Here is a 15,619-nt window from a genome sequence, read left to right as displayed (position 1 = left end):
GCAGCCGGTTCTGCTGGGCCATCAGCTGGCTCTGCTGCTGGGACCAGTGGGACAGCAGGACCCCCTGTCGCCGCTGCGCGTCCAGCAGCCACCGCTCAAACTCGGAGGCCTCCCCCGCGGGCCTCCCGGGGGATGGGGGTGGCCCGGTGGGGGGTGGGGAGGGCCCGAGGGCCCCTGGGAACGTAGCCGCAGGGGGCACGGAGGCTGGGGAGCCCGGAGAGGCCGGCGGGGAGGGCGAGGACGTAGGCGCAGGGTTAGTTCCTCGTAGGTCCGAGGGCTCGGGCTCCGGCAGGCTCGGCCCCTCCAGGGTCCACAGGCTGCTGGGGGCGTCATCGTCCTCGTCCGCTGGTGGAGGGAGACAGGAAACGTCAGCGTGCCGCAGCCATGCTGGGGCGACGCATGGGAGGGGCGGAGAGGGGACAGCAGGGCCCTCTGCACACAGAGCCCCTTGGTCTCCCAGTGCCCTTCCGTGGTGGGCAGCAGCACCCACACGAGACTCACGGGGTGAGTCTTCATCCGGTAACACCGAGGTCCTAACCGCAGCCTGGAACTGAGAAGCCTTGGTGCCGTGCCACTTGTCCACACGTCCGGCCAGCTGGCCGCTGTCTGTCCACCGCCCCGTCTGTCCATCTGTTCCACCACAATGCCACCCACTCATCTACCTGCCCGTTCATTTCCTCATCCAACACCCATCCATCTTCTTCCTTCCTTTTCTCCTCCTTCCTTACACTCATCTGTCCGTCCATCCGTCCTCCGCCCACCGTCCGCCCACCCGTCCTCCGCCCACCCATCCCCCACCCAACCATCCATCCTTCCACCCATCCAGGCCCCCACCCATCGGTCTCCAGGTCCTCCAACGAGTGGGTGTTCGGGAGGAGGGGAGGGTGCACCGGAGCTTCCCCAGGGCAGCAGGGCACGTCCCGGACAGGAATCCGAGAGCCTTGGCTGCAAACCGGCTCCGCCTCTTGACAGCCGCGCAGCTGTGGGAAGCCCTGCTCCTCCCTGGACCGCCAACCCCAACGCCTGGATGTAGGGACGTCACTCTCTCTCGTCAGGGTGTGGTGGGGGTGGGGGACACTGGCCAACTTCTCAGGGAAAACCTGGACCTGAGGCCTGGGCCTGGGCCGTGTGCTGCCTGCCAGGCTGGCGATTAGCGCGAGACGTTCCCGGGCGGAAATGGGGTAGGGATCGGGTCACCAGAGGGCAGGGTCCAGCAAGCTCCCCGGGAACGGGACGGGGCTGGGGCTCTGGCCCAGTGAGGAGGCCCCCGCGCTGCCTCCGCGTCCTCCTGCCGTTCCTCCTCCTCACAGCCCGTCTTCGCGTGCGGTCCTGGCACCCGCCGATCCCGCTGACGGCCGGCCCCGGCGGTTCCCAGAGGCAGCCACCGGCCGGGTCAGTGCTTCCCTCTGAAGCTGCCGCGGTAGGGAGGGCGCCCGCAGGCCCTGCCGTTGGAAGAGCTCCCATCCCGGGGACGCCGGGCCCTGAGCTTCGGGCAAGTATGCCCTGCATGTCATTTGCGACCTGTTCCTTCCACTCCGGGAGGGCCCTGGAAGGCCCAGGCCTGGCGGCGACACCCCCGCTGGAGGACCGGGCTGCCCTCCGTGTGCTGCAAGCTGCAGGGGCCGTGGGCCGGGCAGTGAGCCCCGAGCTGGCGTCAGCCTGCGGACAAGACCTTGGCCCGGCCTGCTTCTTCACCTGCTCTCACGGGCCACTGACTGTCCGTCAGCTCGACTTCTCATTCCAGGGCCGCCGATGCAGGAGACGGGAAGCCAACACCAGCTGTGTTGACCTCCCGGAGACCCCAGGGAATGAGGGCATCATCGGCCTCGTCTCCCCAGGTGCTGTGCCCTGCTCCCACCAGGACAACCACTACTTGGCCTTCAAGATGGAGCACGTGCCCTCCCGGGAAAGTCTGCCTGCCCCAGTGGCCCAGGGCCCTCCTCTCACTGGACTGGACTGTCCACCCCACCCTCCCCCTGGGATGCCCCCTCACGGAGAGACAGGCTCTACGGTGTCCATCCCTGAGTGTCAGAGCCCAGCGCGGAGCAAAGGGCCAGTGAGTGAGCGAGGAGGGAGTGGGGAAGGCTGCCTGCCCTCCTCCCATCTGCATCAAGGCCGAAGCCTGCCGCGCCCCATCAGGTGCTCACACGGCAGCGGCGGGTCACACAGGGCTGCTCAAAGCCCCATGGCAAGAAGATGAAGGCCTGATGTTTGCTCTCACTCCCTCTGAGCAGCCAACTTGCCCCAAGCCAGGCTCTGATGGCTCTAAGAAGGGGCGGCCCATCCCAGCCTCCAGGCCAAGCCTGGCCAGAGGCAGCCCCGAGCCGCACAGGGGCCTGGGCAGCTGGTGCAGGCAGGAGGGTCAGAGGGTCGGAGGAGGGTCAGAGGAAGGGGACAGACCCCACCGACCCAGCTTGCCCACCTGGGCACAAGAGATGCCACAGAGCTTTCCGGAGAGGCAGCCTGGCGATCGCGCTCCAGGGCACCCACAGCAGTGAGATCCCCCACACGGGCCCTGTTCATGTTCACGACCAGCTCCCTGTCCTCCACCTTCCACCAAGCCGGCTGGGCCAAGGCCAGGGCCGCCTGCCTCGGCAGGGGTGCAGACCCCGCAGCCCTTTCCCCTCCGCTGCACCAGTCCTTGGCTCTGAGAAGATTCTGTGGGCGCAAGCTCCCAAGTACAGGGCGGGGCCTGGGCCTCCCAGGGAGACAGGACAGAGGGGGCCACGGGCCAGCCGGGCCCGTCCCTTCAAACTGACTTACTTGGTGCTGGCTGGCTCCAACCAGGAGCTCGCTGGCCGCCTCTGTGTGCAAGGACGCAGCCTCAAGGCTAGCTTCAATACTATCTGCAAATCAAGACAACAGAAGGAATTACAGAGTGTGACCCCAAGGACACCCCAAGGGCGAGCCCCGGGGAGCCCAGGCCCAGAGATGGGGTGGGGTGGAGGGCTGCTGCCCCACCCCGGGCTCACGGAGGCCCCATGCTGGTGTTACTGGAGGCCAGGCGAGGAGGCCAGCCCCCAGAAAGGCAGAGGCCACAGGGATGGAGCGCCGGGCCACCTGGCTGGCGTGCGCACTGGTCACCAGAGCCATCAGGAGGCGCACCGGGGGGCAGGGCAGCTCACTCAGGAGGACAGAGGCCCGCCCGGATAGAGGCCCCGTGAGTCCTCTGCGCCCCGGGCCAGTCCTCCTGCTCCTGACCACGGCCCCTGCCTCGAAGAAAGAAGGGGACCTGTCTCTGCGGGTCCCGTGGAGCCAGGGGAGGACCCCCTGCTGGGCTGGGAGCCAAGGCGCGGGGGCCGCAGCACTGCGCCGGGCCAAGGTCTCGGGCCGCGGCCAACCGGCTGTCTTCAGTGTGGGGCCCCGGGCGCGCCTGGCAGGGGTGTCGATGCGGCGCTGGGCAGTCCCACCGGCGGCACAGTCGAGCCACCCCCACGCGCCCCGGAGCAACCTCGGGAAGCCGGAGCCCTGCACGCCGTGATGCCGGTGGTGAAAACACGCGCCGAATTCATAACTGGACCCGCTCGGAGCTCAAGGCCAGGCCGCGGAGACACGCAGAGCGACGGTGAGTGAAACGGTGACACCCATCCGCAGCAGGAGCGGGGTGTGAATCCCGTGACGGACGGGTCTACACCGTGCCCTCCTCTACGCCCACGGATCCCGGTAGCGCGAGACGGAGCGAGACGGTGGCCGCAGCACGAGGCACCCTCCTCGCGGCCCAGCGGCCATGACGCCGGCTGCCACAAACACGCCGCTCCTTCTCCAAGACGGAGACAGGACTCCAAGCTCAAAGGACTTCGGGGGCAGAAACAGCTCGATTGCTCTCTTCCATCTCCCCTGGACCGCGACACGCCCAGCCTGGAGCGCAGCGCGGTGGCAGGGCAGGCCCAGGTGAAGGCAGGCACGGGCAGCACACAGCGTGCGCTCTGCCCAGCGATGGCCCTGAGGGGCTGGCTGTCTCCCGGGGTTCCCTCCCCCAGCCCCCCCAGGCTGAGCCCCACTGAGAGGAGAGGAAGGAGGACTTTACCTCTTCTCGTGCCGGGGCACCCTGCTTCTCCCCCCCTGCAGCACTGACTGCCCAGTGGCCACCCAGGCCCCTGGCCCTACCCCGGCCCTGCTGAGGTGCCAAGGAGCCACCTCGCACCCCGAGGCCTTGGGCAGCGGCAGCCCCGTCCTTCTCCTGCGGAGGTTAGAGACGGACGCCCAAGACAGGAGTGACCGCCTCCATGCCCAGACAGACGGCAGCTTCGGGGACAGAGCCTGGGCTGCCCTGCACCCTGATCTCAGGCTCCAAGAAAGCCCGAGTCTGGTCGGCCTCCAGCACAGGCCCTGGGGACACTGGGAACCAGCTCTGACGGCAAGGGATGGCCTGGAGACACGAGTGAGCACACGCCAAGCCCACCTCGGACCAAGAACGAACGTGCCCAGCCCACAGAGCGCTCCCCAGATCGGACCCGGCTCTGCCCTGGGCCGCCATACAAGCAGACCCGCCCCCCACGGCCGGCTCCCTCCCCAAGGGGCTACTGGGCAGGCCCCCACCACCTGGCCTGCTGGCTCTGATGCTTCACCTGCCCTGAACCACTTCTGCTCCGTCCTGAAGACCCCGGGTTGGTCGGGGCAGATCAGGCACCCCCCACTCACCCCCACTCCCGCACAGGGGCTCCGCTCCGGAGAGCACAGGGCGCCCAGACTCTGGGCCAGGCCTGCGGGGGAGAGAACCTCCCGCCGGCCCCACTCCCCAAACATTTAGAGAAAGCAGGGGTGCACCCCGAGGCACAGAGAGCTGCCCGCTCAGCTCCCCACGGAGGTCCCCAACTCTGCCAACGGGCTACCCACGGCCCCTGTGGCCGCGAGGGGTCCCTGCAGGCCTCCCCCTGCCCAGGCACCAGGCCACTCCCTCGCCCTCGGTCACTGGGCGACAGTCAGCCCAGGACGCACGCCCCCAGGAGGGGCTCCCAGCACTAAGGGACCAGTCAGCCGCCACTGTGACGGAGGCGAGCCCGGGGCCTGCGGGGTCTAGGGAAGGGGGCTCCCGGCCAAGCGCGGAGGCAGGGACGTCTGTGCTGGACTGGACCCCACCATGAGCCAGTTTGCTGAGCCAGCACCAGCGACCTGCAGGAGCAACACGGTCACCAAGTTCCTGCTGGGCTGCAGGGCTGGGGACTCGTGAGGTGGGCACAGGCACCCCAGTGTGCACCCCAAACCGGGTCCGGCTTTGTCTCTAGCAGAACGCGGCGGCCTCCCCTGGCCTGAGAGGCTGTCCCCATCCCGCGCCATCTCCCAGGCCCACGAGCAAGGCCGGTGCCGGGGCAGGCGTGTCCGCACCCGTCTCCCGCCGGGCCTGTAGAAGCCGGGCCGTGGCCGCCCGCTGGCGGGTCAGCGAGCAGCCTAGTCCTATGCTCCACTGTGTGGCCTTCAGGAGAGCTGGTCCTGCTCCGGGCTTCGTCCCCAAAGTGCTTCCAGCAGCTCCTCGGGAAGCAGAGTCCGTGTCGGCCGAGAGCAGGGGTGCAGCCGCCGCGAGCAGCCTGACTAGGACATTCCGAGGCGTCTCGAGGAGGAGGAGCGGCAGGAGGCATGGAAGGGGGTGGCGAGCCAAAGTCCAAGCCAGCACCCCTGGGGGCCGGAGGGAGCTGTGCGTGGCAGGGAAGACCCCATCACGCCCTCCAGGCCTTCCTCACCGGGTGCAGAAACTTCCAGCAAAGGGGGGGCCCTAGGGGCGGGCACATGGGCCCAGAGTTGGGGGGTCAGTGTACCCCGGGAAGCGGGGAGCCACTGGAGACTACCCTGGTCTGGAGGCTGAGTGACCCCAGGGAGAAGAGCCCCCATAATGACCGCATGGGAAGGGGTGGCCCCCCTCCCCCACATCGGGAGAGTGACACCAGGTGGGGATACGTGGGGAAGCGTGGCCCCTTGGCCTCTGCTCCCTGAGTCTCTGGAGGCCCTCGGCGGTGCTAGGTCGTGGTGGGGGAACCCCGAGCAGGGCTCCCAGCTTGGGGCCAGGAGGAGGCCGGCTCTGACGTCGGGCTCTCCTGCTGCCCCGGCGGACGGGCCCCTGCCGGACCCCAGGCTCAGTTTCCCACTGGGAAGCAGAGAGCTACCACGTGGGCAGTGGCAGGCCCCCAGGCCCCCAGCCCTCCCCTGAGGGTCCCGCTCCCTGGGGCCCTTCGCTGGACCCCCAGCACGGGGGCAGGCCCAGGGGGTTCACTTACTTGGCAGGGGCTCGGCGGCCTGGCCCTCGCCTAGGGGGGCTGGGGCTGAGAAGGTCTCGGCTACCATGCGCTCGACGGGTGAGCAGGAGGCCGGGGGCCCGCGGGCGCTCGGCCAGCTTCTTGCGCACCGCCCCGCGCAGGTCCCGCCACTTGGGCTTCAGGTCGCCCAGGTTCACCGCCCGCAGGATCTGGTTCCACGTTCGGTGCTTCCGGGAGGGCGGCCCGCAGCGCCCGAACAGCAGCGGGTAGTGGCATGTCGCCCTCCGTACCAGCGCCTCCGTCTCCTGGGGGCTGCAGTGGGGCTTGCGCGTCTTGGTGCGGGAGTGGGGGCCCCGCTGCGGGGGCGCACAGCCCAGCCCGGGCAGCGGGGCCGCCAGGGCGGGCTCGGGGCTGGAGCTCTGCCGGCACGTGGCCTTGCTGCTGCCGGACCCTGGAAAGGCACCAGAGGCTGAAGGGGCAAGCAGAGGCCAGTGGCCAGCCTGGGGGGTGGTGGGGGGGCAGGCGGGCTGGGGCCGGGCCCAGCCAAGCGACACCAAGCTCATGGCCTCCACTGTCCCTGCAGAGGGGCACACGGGCCCCTGGCCGTCATCCAGGACAGTAAGACCGCCCACAGCAGTACGCGGTGGGGTCCTCAGGTCCCAGCAGCTCTCAGCCCTGGTGCTCCACTCCAGGTGTCCCAGGGTCCCCAGGCCCTGACCACGGTGGCTGAGACTCAGCCCCTGCCTGCCCCTCCTCCCCTCTGCACCTGCCCCTCCCAACTAGTCTGTCCCTGGGACTGAATGACCCCCTGGGGGACATCTGGAGCGGACAGAACAGTCAGCACACCCCGCCCAGAGACACTCGGCGGAGGTGGGAACAGCGGCCACAGCCGCGCCGAGGCCGGCAGGGGTGTGAGGCAGGAGGACACGCAGCCCAGGCAGGCAGGGGCCTGGGGGGGAGCAGCGCGAGGCCTGCCAGGGCACCCCCTGCACAGCCCCGGGCACGGCCCTGCCCCCACCACACCCATTTCCCGAGACACGGAACCCCTGAGGCGGCTCTGGGCTCTGCGTGTCCAGCGTTCTCTGCTGGGTCACCAGCAGCAGCCTTGACCCCTCCCCCAGCCAGCACAGTCTGTCACCCTGCAGAGTCCTCCGGTGGGAGGAAGGCCCAGGGCGGGAGGCACGGAGGCCCAGACTCCTCAATGAGCAGAATGGGGGGTGCCCCCCTCTTGCAAGAGCCTCCCCAAACCCGGCCTTCCTGAGGGGCTGGGGACATCTGGGGACACAGAGAGGGAGGGCAGCAGAGGCTCAGACCTCCAGAATCGCCCTGGCTCTCGTTCGTCTGGGAGGCAGCCCTGCCTACACCTGGGGGGAAGGGCACATGGCCATGGGGGGAGGGGCTCAGAGGGTAGCACGGGGACCCACCGATGGCATCTCCTTGCTCTGACACCATGGAGACCAAGTCCTTGATGATCCGATTGACATCCAACAAGTCACCCTGTGGAAACAAGATGGCCATTAGTGCAGCGGTCAAGGGCACAGTCGTCAGGGAGTGCTCGGTGAAAGCCAAGAACCAGGAGCAAGCCTGGGCCACCCACCCCTGGGTGGTGGATCTGGGATCGGAATATTCTTTCCTGGTCTCAAGGCCAAACCCCAAGGTCCCTGGGTGTCTCCGGGCTGTAAGGCACCTCACCGGGTAGAGACGACCAGGGCGATCCCCGGGGCTGCTGCCGCCGCCTGCTGCTTCTGTAGGCCTGTCAGCCCCGTGCTCACCCCACTCCCCGTCCTCGCTCTCGGGCTCCTCGAGTGAAGGAGGGCATCTCTCCCTCTCCACGCTCACAGCCCCTGGCCCAAGCCAGCACACAAGTGCTGCTCGATATAGCCTGGAGGAGTGGGGTGGACGGGGGGTGGACAGGAGGACGGATGGAGAGTGGATGGGTGGATAGATGATGGACGGATGGATGGATGGATATGTGGATGGATGGTGGATGGATGGATGGGTGGTAGACAGATGGCAGATGGAGGGATGGATGGATGGATGGGTGGGTGGAAGGATGGCAGGTGGATGGGTGGTGGATGGACGGTTGGATGGATGGGTGGGTGGATAGATGATGGACGGATGGATGGATGGATGGGTATGTGGATGGATGGTGGATGGATGGATGGGTGGTAGACAGATGGCAGATGGAGGGATGGATGGACGGATGGATGGATGGGTGGGTGGATGGTGGATAGACAACGGACATATGGATGGGTAAGCAGTGAATTAATGGGTGGACAGGTAGATACACAGACGGATGGTGGGTGGTGGATGGTAGATGGACGCCAGTCCCATGGAAAGACTGAGTGGCTTCATGAAGCCAGTGAACATGGCAAGGAGTAGAGATTTGGACCAGGAGGATTTCATCCCATGTAAGCATGTCTCACGTCCTCCATGTGGCCCAACTGTCTTCTCTCCATTTGCCAGCAAAGTAGCAGGGCCGCTTGTGAGGGATGTGGCCACACACCTGGAGCAGTGCTGGGGGCACGTCACACAACACCGTCAGACTCAGCAGCACCCCTCAGGCCAGGCACAACTCATCAGACAGCAAAGGCTGTGGGCACTCCAGGGGGTCCATGACCTGCACGGCCTCCGAGAGAGAGGGGCGGCTGGGGCTGTGCCCACTGGCTCCAAGGCCACCTTTGCCTGACGGCCACCTTGCAGGGCACAGCTCCTCCACCCGCCGGCCAGGTGACTGTGGACAAGACCATTCACCTCAGGGCCAGATTTCCTCATCTATCACGTAAGCAAAACCAAAGCTTCCTCCCCAGGAGCCCAGCCCATGGCCGGCGCCGAGCCCAAGTCAGGAAAGATTCCTTCAGGCCAGCAAGGGGGGCAGGGGAGGCGGGAGTGGAATCCGACCCCGGGCCCACCCACTGTGCAGCTCGTTCTGGAACCTGGATCGATTTCCACAAGGGTCACTTCACCACCGCAAAACAGGACGAGGAAATTCATTTCTTTTTAGGAGTGTTCTGGGAAATGAAGGAATTCGTACGATCTCAACCCTATGTGGACTGTCGATCACAAGCCAATTACAGGTTTAGCCACGGTGCAGGCAGACGGCCACTCAGTAGAAACAGCCCACGGCTGGGAAGGTGGCGGCCCACTGGCAAGCCTGTGGGTCTCAGCTCTGCAGGATGGCACCATCCATCCACCCATTCATCCATCCATCCACCATCGGACGGTGCTGGCCCCGAGCCTGGGCCTTCTTCTAAGCTTCCCATCATCACAGCCTTCTGAGCAAGGCCATCGGCCGGGGAGCCCAAGTCTCAAAAAAAAAAAAAAAGTCCCAAAGCCAAGACGTCAAGGTCATAAACAAAGGCTGCAGGCTCGGAGGGCCTCAGTCACACTGCTTCCCTGCCCAGATTTCCAGGTTTCCACCGCAGCCCTGTCAGAGGCCCAGCACAGACCATTGCACCCACCCTCCACCTTGGCCACCAAGGCCTCCCTCACAGGAGGCTTGTCGGAGGGGCCCTGCGCCTGGCCCTGGGTGCACCTGGACTCTGGGACTCATAGGAGCCTTTCTAAGGTGACTCAGTCTCCCCACGCTGTATGTGAGCATGCCTGCCGGTAAGCCCACTTCGAGGCCTGGGGAGACAGGGAGGCCAAGTCACCAAGAGGTCAAGGATCTCTCCCGAGGACACGCGACTAATCAACGCTGGCGCGAGTAATCACGCCCGAGTCTGGGCTGGCCTGCCCCAGGCCACCAGCCAGCCAGACCTCGCCGCCGTGGGGCACTCCGGCAGTCACGACACCCGGGAGTCCGTACACGGGGGTGTCACCCACACGGGCAGGACTCACGGACATGCACTGCTTCACTCGATCTCCTCCCACGCGGGGCCACGGCTGGCCTAGGGACCCAGTCTCCCTCAGCAAAGGAGCGGACAAGGAGGGGTGCTGTGATGCACACCGAGCCCGTGACCCTCCCAGGGGCCTGGCACTCTCGGGCCACCTGCCTGGGGAGAAACCACCATGCCACACGGCGGCTGAGCTGGCCCATCCCTGTCTGGCGGACTGCTGACCCCAATAAACCAGGACGACCAGGATGGAACAGTGTCTCCAGTCAGGCTCACGCTCTGGATTTCGGGGGGGGCTCCCTAAAAGATGCAGCGGCCAAGGCAGCTTCCCAGCTCGCTGCCCACACGGGGGCCCTGGCTGCCGGCCGGTTTTACAAACGCTCCCCACCAGGGCCGGACCCCCTCCCACCCAGACAGGAAGCCGTCCTCAGAACACCGCCAGGAGCCGTCGCAGGCCCGGCCGCCTCAAGCTGGGGGTGCCTGGCCCAGGTCCCTGCCGTCGCCCCCAACCCCACTGGGATACCTGCCAGGCCCGCATGTGGGACCTGCCCAGAGCGGGACACACGGAGCCAGGTAGGCCACGCCCCGGGCCTCCTGTCCACGCCCAGCTGGCCTGGCACACAGGCCACCTGGAGCAGGGACAGCCTGGTCAGCCGGCGTGAGCAGAGACGTGCAGGGCAACCACTCGCGCTCTGATTCCTGGAGTCCTCCGCGCACGGGAAGCAGCGGCGTGGGGGGGCCTCACGCGGGGTGACCCACCCTGGACCGTGCCTCAGGGGAGCCATCTCGGGGCCACACACCTGGGGGATTCCCACTCCCTGGCCTCCGGGCAGCCCAGGTCACCCAGGTCACCAGTCACACACACCCCCTCCCTTCTTCCAGGCCTCACCCTTTTCAGAATGCCCGAGAGACCCCTGACCTTCGCCGGCCTCCAGGAGGATGCGGCAGCAGCCAGGCCGGCCCTCGTCCCCAGCAGACCGTCCTGAGGCCCTGCGTCACTCCCAAGACCCACAACCCCTGACCCCCTCAGTCAGCGACACATAAACGTCATCCGTCTTGAACAGAAGCTCAGGCTAGACTCCTGGGAACAGCGACACAAAGATCCACCCCACTCTGGTGTTTTGGAAAATGCTTCTCCACGGGACTCTTCCCCCACGCGTGATGGACTCAGGGCCACTCCACTGTCCACCCAGGACAAGGCCCATCGCTCCCACTCTGTCTCCCCCAAGGCGAGCGGAATGCTCGTTCCCCTGACCAGTCAGGACACGAGGCCTGGTGACCCACTTGGAGCTGAGCTCCTCTCCTCCCCGGGCCTGAACAGCCCCTAACACAGCCCCCACCCCGACCTCCGCCCTATGCCAGAGAACCCCATCTCTCAGCTCTTGGGGTGCTCACACACCCCACCTTCCTGGCATTCTCCGTCTTGCAAGACATGCCCCATCGTACTCGTCTGTTTGCATAAAGACTGTCCATACTCAGAAGTCGGGGTGGAACGAGAGGGGGTCCCACGGCCCCACGTGCTTCTGCTGGTCTCTGCCAGGTCCGAGGGCTGCAGGAACCCGGCGGGATGACAGGGATGCCACGAGGGGCCGCCCTCAGGAGGGAAACAGACTATGGGGAGGGGCTGGTGAGCTTGGGACTGCAGACCCCTCCCGGACCCCCAGGCAGCAGCCCCCTGCAAGCCCCCACCTACGACCCCCACCACAGCGCCAGGGACGAGTGGGGAGGTGGGGCCCTTCGGACGGCTCTCCGCCCAGCGTGCCTGGTTCCGGGGGGTGCGCCTTCTGCAAGACGCTCCCGGGCGCTGGGGCCTCCTGGGGTGTCTGCACCGTCTGCAGCATCGATGGGGCAACGAGTCAAGGCCGGCTCTGGGGACAGAGCTGCCAATTTGCCAGGAGAGGGATGACCCGAGAGAGGGAGTGTGGACAGGCGGCCTCAAGCCGGAGGGAGCATGCAGAATGGGAACATCTGGGCACAGGCCACTGGCAGGGACGGTGTCCCTCTGGTCACTGTGCCTGCAGCCCTGGACATGCTTTGGTTCCTGGAAAACAAGGCCAAGGGCAAGTAGGACCCAACTCCTGGGCTCCCCTGGAGGATACGCCAGACATGTGGGCCTCCCAGGAGCCCCGGTGGGAGCCAGGTTCCAGCAGAAGCCGGTCCTCGTTCCGGGGTAGGGGGCTCGGAGCCAGGCTGGTCACGGGCCTGAGGGAAGGTGGGCCCGCACTGGGGTCCCAGAAGTCGCCCCAAGCTGCCCAGGACGGCGCCCTCCAGGGACGGCAGGCGGCGCCAGCGGTGGCCGGGAGAGCGGGAGACACGGGAAGGCTCCCACCTTCACTCCGTGAACGTCTGAATCGCGCAGCCACTTTCCGGACTGCTTCGGGAACTAGAACTCGTTAAAAGCTCTCACAGGATCTTCTTGCTCCTCTTCTCCTGGCACCGCGGAGGAACAACCTCGCACGGGGCACGGGAAACCCGCGAGGCACGCGCGTGCACCTGTGCGCTCCCCTGGCTGTCAGGAACGAGAAGCAAGAAAACACCGCAGCACTTTTTCCACCACACGAGCTCTTCCCACAATTAGGATCTTGGCAACCGTCCGCCTATGAGCACGACTGTTCCAGTTAACGGAACGCCCAATCTCACTGGTTTATTCACGGGTTCACAGTCATCCACCCCGTCAACCCCCCGCCCCCGCGTTCTGGCTGCACCGTGCCGACCTCCAGGAGGGCACCCCGGGGCTCTGCCCTGCGGAGGCCCCTCATCCCGAGCCTCCTCCCTCCTGGGCCTGCCACGCAGCCCTGGCGACAGAGCAGCTCCTGTGCTGGGTCAGGTGACGCCGCCCCAGAGGGGAGTGAGATCAGGTGAGGGGGCTCGGCAGGGGGAGCCCGGAGCACACCCGGTGGTCAGGCCCGGTGGGCCGCCCAGGCCAGGAGCGGATGGACACACGACTCGAGTCCCAGCTCCATTAGCCAGACCCGTGCCCGGCAAGCCTGCTAGGTGCTTGGCTGGAGCCACGGCCTGTCCTGCTGGACTTCCGCGGCCCCGGGAGGCGACCCGCTGCCCCACCCTCCAGACGGAAAAGCGGTTCTCAGCCAGGGTTAGGTAGCAGCCCCTGGGCCCTGCACACCTCCCTGGCCGCCTGCACCCTTCCCCCGCCCCGGGGGAGGCCCACAGAGGGGCAGGGATTGGACTGTGCCACGCGCACCAGCACAGCCCGGGCTCGAGGCCCCGCCCGGCCACGCTCGCGCTGCACGGCCGAGCCAAGTGACGCGGCTTCTCTCAGCCTCCGCATCGTCTCGGATAAAATTGGAACACAGGAGCGCTCGCTCTCGCGCGGCTGTTGTGAGGGCTGGTAAGGCAGCGTATAAACAGGCAACCGAGCCTCCTCGTTAAGTCCCAGCCCTGCTCGGGAGGCCCCGCACGTAAACTTGTTCTTGCCTCCACCGGCCCCCGCGCAGCCGCCCGCGCGCCACGCATCGCTCCGTCCCCTCCATCCGTCTCCCACCCACCTGTCCCTCACCCTCCCACCCAGCCGTCTGTCTGCACGACAGTCATCATGTCGCGCGTCCTCTGTAGTCAGGACACCGCGACGACCATGGGCTCCGTTCTCGCAAAGAGAAAAATCACAAGATGGTCCGTGACACGGTACGTTCGACGACGCAGAGGGGAACCCGGAAATTCAGACGGACAACACCTGCACCAAGCCCAGAAGGTACAGAGCAGGAAGAAGGTGCTGGAGCGTCTGGAGGAACAGGGTCCGGGCAGGAAGGCGCCAGCGGGTTCAGAGAGCCAGGGCAGCTGGCGGAAAGGGCCCAGAGAAATGTGTGTGCTCCCCAGGTCGGTGCTGGAGGGCCTGGGGGACCCCCAACCCGCCTGCCATGCTGTTCCTAGCAGCAACCCACACGTCTTACCGCCGTAACCGCCTCGACCACCAGAGCCCAGGTGAGGCCACGGGCTGTCTACTGCTGGGTCACAGAAGCACCCCTGAGCCTCCCGCTGGGGTGAACCCCTAGTCAGTTCACACCTGCCCCGGGCTCGGCGGGGTGTGAACTGCGGTGTGAACTGGGGCACAGGCCTCCAGGAGCTCCCAGAGAGGGGTGAGGTAGGGGCTGGGGGGCATGGGGGCCAGCTGTGAGCTACACCCTGCCCTCCCCCCTGCCAGATCTGGCTCTGCCCAGGTGAGGCCCCTGGAGGCAGCCGAGCTCCGTGGTGCACGGTCACCTGGGGGCTCACAAAGATCCTTTGGGTTCCCTTAAGTCTTTCAACAGTCTCCAAGACCAGGGTCCCGTCTTACAGAGAAACCGAAGCTCCAAGGAGACCCCCTGGCGCTCCCATGGCCAGGCAGCAGCACGGCTGGGGCTCGACCCTGGGCCAGAACTCCACTTCCCCTCTGCCACCAAGAGCTGCCAGAGGCCAGCCGGCCCCTCCCTACATGGGACAAGGAAGTTCCGGCTCCCGCCACAGCAGCCCCCCAGGCTCCACAGCGAGACTCCCCTTTCTGCCAGGACCGCTGGCTGCCCTGGTGGTGGCAGGCCAGGCTGGACCACAGTGGGCTTGGCCGCTGCTGTGAGGACACGGGACTAGCCACCCTCCCGGGCAGCCTCATTCCTGGGAGAGAGGAGTGAGGGGCCTCCTGGCCTGCAGCGTTGGAGCACGAGGCCCTGAACACGTACCTTCTGCTCTTCTGGACGAGGGGCTCAGTCGAGGTTTCAGAGGCAGCTGCCCACAGCCCATCATCTGAGGGTGTCCCCAGTGCTAGGGAATGGGCTCAGAGAGGGGATCTAAGGCTGGAAGGGATGCGAGAGGCTGCAGCCCGAGGGGCCAGCTCTGCCCAAACTGGCCACGGCCTTGCCAGGCGCAATCTGCTGCAGAGAGCACAGGACGGGAAGTGGGGGCTCAGCCCCACAGGCCGGACTCCCAGGAGGCGAGCACCAAGGCCAGAGAGAAGAAGGAGCTGGCCGCTGGCGGGGCTCCAGCACAGCTGTGGTGGACGGACAGACCACCAAGGGCCGGCACACAGGCCTGGGGGCAAAGCTGCCCACCGCCGGTCACCGGCCAGCCCACGGTGTTGGGGGCGGCAGCAGCTCTGGACGCAGCTTAATGGGGAGCCTCTGCGGCCCTGCTTCCTCCCACCCACGCCCAGTTAAAGCCCGAGCTCCCAGTGGGACGGAAACGGCCCTTCCCACTGTACAGCAGCCCTGACACCGAGCCCCTCAGAGCCATGGGAGGTCTGGGGTCGCCCAGGTCACAGCCCACCCAGGAGCACTGTCAGGAAGGGGCCCTAGGAGGTCCCTCAGAGTCTAGAGGCCAGCTGCTTCCAAATCAGGGCCAAGGAGAAGCAGCCCCAGAGAGCCCCGGAACTAGCCTGGCGGAAGGGGGGCCATGCCTCAAGCCCCCCGCACTCCTCGTCGGAGGGGCCCATCCTCTGACTCCTGCCGGTGGCTGGACACGCCCCTCCAGATGCACCTTGCCCAGGACGAGCCAGGGCTCAGGCCACGTGGGCCCCAGCAGTTGGCCTCCCCCATCAGGAAGGGGGTCACGGAGTCCTGAGAGCCTGGCCCGGCCCCCTCCGCAGGAGCACACCACCCCTGGGGCGGC

General features: G+C 66.8%; 1 protein-coding gene across 1 annotated transcript in view; it reads right to left on the bottom strand.

Moving 5' to 3' along the window:
• Nucleotides 1-214: 214 nt before the first annotated feature.
• Nucleotides 215-15,619, bottom strand: part of TSNARE1 (t-SNARE domain containing 1) — a 90,549-nt gene continuing 75,144 nt past the window's right edge. Inside the window, 3 exon segments of the mRNA XM_046020542.1 lie at nucleotides 215-345; nucleotides 6,210-6,639; nucleotides 7,613-7,685. Of these exon segments, the coding sequence (XP_045876498.1) occupies nucleotides 330-345; nucleotides 6,210-6,639; nucleotides 7,613-7,685 (519 nt within the window). The 3' untranslated portion in view covers nucleotides 215-329.

This window comes from Meles meles, chromosome 1, assembly GCF_922984935.1.
Source record: "Meles meles chromosome 1, mMelMel3.1 paternal haplotype, whole genome shotgun sequence".
NCBI classification, from domain to species: Eukaryota; Metazoa; Chordata; class Mammalia; order Carnivora; family Mustelidae; genus Meles; species Meles meles.
Note: the sequence above shows the minus strand (reverse complement) of the source record. Positions and strands in the feature narration are given on the sequence as shown.